Here is a 7,694-nt window from a genome sequence, read left to right as displayed (position 1 = left end):
GATTCGTGCCAACCCAACAGATATTTTCGGGGATACCTGTAGTGTACCTTTATAGCCACCCAGTTACGTTGTGACATTTGGCACACCCAAAGCACTCCTACGGTATCCGGGAGTTGCACAATCTCATGGTCTAAGGAAATGATACTTGACATTAGAAAAACTTTAGCATACGAACTACACGATCTTTGTGCTAGGCTTAGGATTGGGTCTTGTCCATCACATCATTCTCCTAATGATGTGATCCCGTTATCAACGACATCCAATGTCCATGGTCAGAAAACCGTAACCATCTATTGATCAGCGAGCTAGTCAACTAGAGGCTTACTAGGGACATGGTGTTGTCTATGTATCCACACATGTATCTGAGTTTCCTATCAATACAATTCTAGCATGGATAATAAACGATTATCATGAACAATGAAATATATAATAATAACTAATTTATTATTGCCTCTAGGGCATATTTCTAACACCCAAGTGGTGGTGGCGTCCCATGTTCTACTCTACCGCGCTATCAACGGCGGCGGTCGTGGACGTGTCAGCCTCGTCGTTGTGGAGGCACAGCGTGAACGGCAGCGACGGCTTGGCCGACGCGAAGCTGGCAGCGTTGTCGGTGTCGTCCTCAAATTCCTCCGATGTTGTGTCGATGTCCATAAGCAGAGCGTCTTTCTCCGCCCGCAGGACGCGCAACCGCGATCGCTCACGGATGATCTTGCAGCGGTGCGGTCAGATAGGAACAACACCTTCTGCCCTTCCACGTCCGCGACCATGGCCATGATGGCGTTGTCGTTCACCAGGTCACCGGCGATTTGCTCCTCCGCAATCCAGTGCTCCTCGGCAGTCATGAATGTGGCGCTGACACTCTGGAGTGGCGCTGACCGGCATGAATGCGAGGCAACTGCTTCACGCTGAAATGGGCGCGGGCGAGGAAAAGAATTTCGGATGAGACCGGGGTGTCCGACGCATGTGTGGCAGTGGTTTGGACGCTCAGAAAGCCCCTCGTCTTTCTGTTTGCAGAAAAAGAAGGCCCCGATCGATCAACAGATGGATAAAGTACCGCGTTGAAGACCGTCTGATCCACATGAATATTGGGAAATTTAAAGGTGGAGATGCACCATCATACATAGTACGTTTTTTTTGCGGGACATACATAGTACGTTCTGTTGTGCGTGCATCGCTAGGTAGCTAGGCAACAACCGGTCGAAAACTCGCCCATCGGTAGACTTTTCCATGCCCCTCTCGACCAACCAAAACCCCCCTCCACCGGCCAGATCGAGACGTTCACGTGCCCGTGACTCGGCATCATTTGTGGTACTGCTACAGGAAGCAGAATGCTGGAATGTACGTATATGCATATACATTTTTTTTGTGAAAATATGCATATACATGTGTGGCTCTAGGACAGCAGGGACAAACTCAAAAACCGTGTGTTGTGTGCAGGATGTCATGATATTTGTCGTCAACATCACTACCCCCCACACACACACATCGTACGTACGCGCGCTCAGAGAAAGAGGAAACCGAGCAAACATGACGAACATGTTGCTCCTAAAAATATCAGAAGAATATATGTCTCTTATTTTTTAACAAGTCCTTATAAACACATCCATACAAAAAAAAAATCAAATTCTAGGGGATGCCGTAGTCTTCTTCATCTTGCATCCGTTGACGGCCTTTTTATTAGTACGTATATGCATACTTTGAGGTAAAAAAATACATACATATACTTTATCATAATTTCTTCACGCTAGTTGCTGCTCATAGCAAGATGCATGGTGTATGAGGATGCAAGTGTGGTCCCGCTAGACCCACAAAGCACGATGAATTAATTGATATACTACACTAAACAGTTTGAAATTTTCCTAACGAACAATCCGAATGCTGGAAGCTAAAAAGCAGGCCGGATCTTGGATCCAATGGTGTACCGGTCAAGCGAAGAATATAGTGAACATAGTGGATATTCGGCATGTGTGTTACTTGAAGATTCTCTTGTAGTAGTTAGTAAACTCTGCTTTATTCTTCTTAGTTGCATGTTTTGGCCTCTGGCCCTGACAGATTCTGTGAACTTGTTGGCTCATTTTCAGTGCAACCGGGAAGGCACTCCCTGTTACTCTAAAAAACATGCTTAGTGTGCATGCATGACGTGACGCGCGTGAGCGATGTGAGAAGTAATAAACTTGTCTTTGTCTACATTAAGTAAATGTGCATTACTTAAGGTACTACGACAAATTGACTTAGCATGGAGTATCTAGCTAGCTACTCCTAGTTCACTAGATAACAGACGTATGCTACAATCGTGCACGTTTAGTGAATTTTGCACATGACTCACCTGGGGCGAACAGTCCACTCCTCGGTGGAGGATGGATCGACCCAGCGGCACCCTCTGCTCTGCTCTCCTCTCCCTATAAATCTAGAGGGCATGTATGCATTGCTCCTCCATCAATCCAAAGACACAGCAGCAGCAACAGCTACTTGTTCATCCCATATCGTCCAAGCTAGTTAGTTACCCAGTTAGCTAGCTTAGTCGATCTGTAACACGGCACACTTAGCTAGCCAGCCACCATTGATTCAGCAACCGATGGCTGCTGCGCATGCCTTCTTCTCCTTCTCCTCGGTCGAGTCACTGCTCCATTCGGCTTCATGGGTAGCTGGAAATGGTGGCCGGAGCAGCCGCAACTGTAGCTTCTTCCGCCCTTCGCCTGTGATATGTCCCGGGCCGGAGCCTGCGTCCCATGAGCTGTCGGATGATTTTGACTTCCAGGTATTGAAGTATATATTGTTGTCGTACAAACAAAGAACATACATGGCAACAAAGGTACATGAATGCAATTTGAGAACATGCATGCTTATGTCTCTTTTGAATTAATTTGGGGATCAGTTTCATACATATTGGACGTAATGCCGAGACTAGTTCTCACCATAGATGCCTAGCCCTCAATATAAACGTCGCCTTCCACCAAAAGAATCTTTTAACCTGAGTTTAGAGATTCATTTTCTTTTCTTGGAAACAGTTTGGCATCTCAAGGTAACTTTGAATATCTTGTGGTCTGCTGGTTGTTCGTGCAACATCCTAGAATGACATCTACTCAGGAACCAAGGAGAGAGAGAAAATATGTGTACTTCATTCATAATCTAATGTAGTTTTTTTGAATCAGTACAATTTTCAAACTCTATCTTTGATTGTTAATTGTCATAAGATGTTAATAAAATACTACCTCCGTCCGAAAATACTTGTTGAAGAAATGGATGTATCTAGACGTATTTTAGTTTTTGATACATTCATTTTTATCTATTTCCCCCACAAGTATTTCCAGACAGAGGGTGTATAAACCTACCATACAATGAAAGTAGTTTTAATATGTTTTCATACATTGATAGTAAGATTTGGAGAAATTTGGGTTCATACTTCTTTAGGATGTCATAGATAGCAACATTAGCATGTACTGTCGGTCATGGAAAAACCAAAGGTACTTGAATGTAATTAGCATGCATGTTTATGTCATTTTTCTAATTACTTCGGGGGTTCGATTTCACACCTATCAGAGCTGATGTCACATTTGAGTCTCGCAATGGGTGTTCATTGTCAACATAAATATCGCATTCAACCAAAAAAAACTCTCTTAACCTCAATTTGGCAATTCGTGAATTGCTTAAAGATAAGTTTGAATATTGTGTGTTGTGCTGGTAGTTTGTGCAACATCCTAAAGTGACATCTACGGAGATAATGATGAGAAAAACAAGGTATACACTTCATTAGAAAATTATTCACATATTTTGGAATGACCACAGTTTTAGATATACATATATATCTTTGATGTTAATTTCGATAAGATGTGAACAAAATATAAACCTACGGCATCACTGGTATTTGTATTGAAAAAATTTATTGTAAGAGCTATCACCCGGCCAGCCTGAGTATTTTATTCATATATTAATAGTCAAACTTGAAGAATTTTGGATGCATATTTTTTATCACGTCATCTACTTTCAAACTGAGATAATATATGGTATCTATTGCACTTCTTAAACTCTATATTTTTTATAAAAGAAGTTTGCTCTCTCTACAACACTAGGAAAGCCTAAGGAATGTTCAAGCGTTGCTGCAACAACCTCCGAAGAGTAGAGGAGGCATGTTGACAACTGTTGATCACCTAAAGCGCCTCTGCATCGACCACTATTTCCAAGACGAAATTGATACCATCATGGGCTCATGTGTGGATCTCATCCATAGTGATGATCTGCTTGATGCAACCCTTTCTTCGAGGATGATGAGGGAAGCTGGATATTATTTTTCGGCAGGTCAGTAACATACACATTTAGTATGTTGAGTTAGATAAAAACACAAGTTTAGGAAGGTTGGGTGCAATTTGGTCTATGAAATGAATTTAGACGATAACTTTGCTGGAAAAAAATCTAAGATTAGCCAAGTCTAATATTTAACTTTTAAGGTTTCCTTGTGGAGCATTTAAGTACCTCCCTTCAGATGTATTGTTCTCATTATTTATGACATGTGCCTAATACCCTTCTTCACGATGTTGCAGATGATGTTCTACGGAAGTTCATGAACAATAATGGTGATTTCAACCTCGGGCTTAGCAATGACATTAGAGGGCTACTGAGCTTGCAAGACATGTCACACCTCAACATGGGAGAATCATCACTCTACAAGGCAAATGAATTCTCAAGCAAGCACCTTAGATTTGCAATTAAGTATTTGGAGCCAAACCTTGCAAGATATGTGAGCCAGTCACTAGACCATCCCTATCATGTGAGCCTGATGCAGTACAAGGCAAGGCACCATCTGAGCTACCTCCAAAACTTGCCCACTAGGAACATGGCAATTGAGAATCTAGCACTTGCAGAGTTTCAGATTAAGAAGTTACAACATCAGAGAGAAGGGCAGGAGGTTAAGAGGTATAAACATAATAAACTAGTGTCCTTCCATGATTAATTTTCTACAAGATGGTCAATATGCGCATCATCTTGATAAGAGCGTAATGCTAGAACTAGTGGTCAAATTTACTAGTTCATATTTTTTATTGCTCATGTATTCCCATGACTAAAGGATTGGTGGTTTTTACTATATGAAAATTTCCTTTTCTCAAAGATGGTGGATTGATCTGGGATTGGCTCAAGAAGTACCGGCTGCAAGGGATCAAGTTCTTAAATGGTACATGTGGGCCATGACTGCCCTTGAGGGTTTCTCTTTCTCTAGATATCGGGTTGAGACCACAAAGATCATCTCCATGGTCTACATTGTGGATGACATCTTTGATCTTGTCGCCACACAAGAAGAGCTCTCCCTCTTTAATGAAGCAATCAAAACGTGAGCACTGATGTTCCCTTAATAAATAAGTTTAATGCATTTTGTAGAAGTAACATAGTTACCTTTGTTCATCAAGAAATGAAGTATTAAATATGTCCAGTCAAATATACAAACTTATTTAACTTTGATGTATAATATATGCAGATTTGTTAAGATTGTTTCAAAATAAGCAATCTATGCAATATTTTCATAGATTAATAGTTTTCTAAATATTTATTGCATATTCCTACAAAAAAGTGCAAAGCATTACATCTTAGAGATTGTTTATGACCAAAATGTCATAACTTTGCTAATGGAATAAAAGAATCATGGATTAGTTAAGACATTATACATGATATAAAAATATTGCTTTTATTGAAGTTTGAAACATAAATGCACATTTTGGCAGATGGGATCTTGCAGCCATTGATTCACTCCCAAGCTACATGATATCATGTTACAAGGCTCTTTACACAGTCACAAATGACATCTCCGATATGGTCAAGAAAGAGCATGGATTGAACCCTATCAATCATCTCAAGAAAGCTGTATGTCTGCTAAAAGGCTTCTTCATTTTCCTTAATTTGATTATTCTGAGCAACTAAATATTAACCCTAGCACCTCACATATTTTTACGTATTAAATCATTTAATTTTAATCTCTGTTAATTAAAAAACATGTGAGGATTTGTGCTAAGTTCCTTATTTTTGTATGTACTCTCCCTTCCTACCCCACCTCCTCCATTTCTGATTTTGAAGATCAACCCGAACGGTTTTCCTTTAAAACCGTTCCAACCCCCAATCTTATTGGCTAACTAAATAAAATAATGTGTTTACTGATAAGTCAATAAGTGTCGATTAGATTACTAACTAAAGTTACATTTTACTACGTAATCATATTAACTAAAATGATAGGTAAATCATGGTGACTACGTACAAAATATATGTGTCCTGTTGCAATGCAAGGAAATTATCTAGTTGTATTTACAAGAAAAATATATAATAAAATTATACTCAAGGAATTAATCTTACCTTCCATCATTTTTTCTTGTAGTGGGCAACTTTGTTTGATGGATTCATGATCGAGGGGAAATGGTTATCTACTAATCAGGCCCCTACATCCAAGGACTATCTAAGAAACGGCATCATCACTTCAGGAGTACCTCTTGTATTCTTGCATATTTTCTTCATGCTAGGCCATGATTTAACAGAGGACAACAGAGACTACATCTTTCGAATAATATCTTGCCCTGCAAAGATCATGAGGCTCTGCGACGACATGGGTAGTGCAAAGGTGATAACACACCAACAATTTGTCATACATATTCTTCTGGGCACCACCAATAATTTTACTTGAATAAATTCCATATATATTTGTCTGGGTGCGCATACACGTCAACATTCAACAAATTTGGCATGATCATACATTTTTTCATCATGTAGGATGAATCGCAAGAAGGACTCGATGGATCGTACAAGGAGTTGTATCAGAGAGAAAATTCTCAAGGTGATGTGGAGGAACACATGCTGGAGATAATCGCGGGTGAGTGGGAGGATCTGAATAGGGAATGCTTCTCTGGAACAAATTCAACACTATCTCATGCCTTTGTCGGCACGTCACTCAACTTCGCGAGGATGGTCCGCGTCATGTATGGCTATGATGATGAGCATAGGCTCCCCATCCTTGAGGATTACACCAGGATGTTGCTCTTCTGAATCATGCATGCTACCACGTACGAACCCAATGTTTCTATAATAGAAATTGGATAGGAAGCCTATCATAAAAAAAATGCATGCTAGCCCATTGTATGCAAGTCTATAAATGTAGTGCAACATTTTTTTTCTAGGGTTGCCACGTAGGATGTTGACCAGTATCCTACACCATTAGCGTATGTGTTCCAAGTGATAAGACAATAAATATACTTTGCAAAAAAACCTAACCAGCCTGCAAGCTCATGCATGTGTTGCAATGTACGACAAGATGCATATGAAAGTGTTGGAACCGAACATATTGAAATACTTATTTGTCTATGAAATTGTGAATGTATGAGAAGATTGTTGGGCTGCACAACTTTATGACATTGTGCATGTTGCTTTAGTGCAAGAAGTGGATTAATTTTAGTTGCAGATATGCTCTCTATATACAACAAGGAAGATCGATAAACATGGGAACCCCTGGGATAGACATGGGAACCCCTAGGAAGAATGTAGAGGTGAAGCATTGTGGGATCAAACCCCACATAAATATCGTGAAGGAACTTTTTGTACGAACAATGCTAATGGATAATGATATCCAACCAGAAAAAGAAACTACCTTTTATATCATTGGTTGCATGGAAGGGAGGAATGCAGGTAAACCAGTACTATCGTTTTCCTTTGGAAGCACGTCA

At 40.2% G+C, this 7,694-nt stretch overlaps 1 protein-coding gene across 1 annotated transcript; it reads left to right on the top strand.

Moving 5' to 3' along the window:
- Positions 1-2,375: 2,375 nt before the first annotated feature.
- Positions 2,376-7,306, top strand: LOC125529189 (S-(+)-linalool synthase, chloroplastic-like). Its single transcript, XM_048693601.1, has 7 exons — positions 2,376-2,761; positions 4,074-4,299; positions 4,542-4,914; positions 5,108-5,326; positions 5,715-5,853; positions 6,359-6,598; positions 6,748-7,306. Exons 1-7 carry the CDS (start codon positions 2,579-2,581, stop codon positions 7,018-7,020), a joined length of 1,653 nt encoding a protein of 550 aa, XP_048549558.1. The 5' UTR covers positions 2,376-2,578; the 3' UTR covers positions 7,021-7,306.
- Positions 7,307-7,694: the final 388 nt, after the last annotated feature.

The sequence above is a fragment of the Triticum urartu genome, unplaced genomic scaffold, assembly GCF_003073215.2.
Source record: "Triticum urartu cultivar G1812 unplaced genomic scaffold, Tu2.1 TuUngrouped_contig_5415, whole genome shotgun sequence".
Taxonomy (NCBI): Eukaryota; Viridiplantae; Streptophyta; class Magnoliopsida; order Poales; family Poaceae; genus Triticum; species Triticum urartu.
The sequence above is the reverse complement of the archived record's forward strand: the minus strand, read 5'-3'. Positions and strand labels throughout refer to the sequence as shown.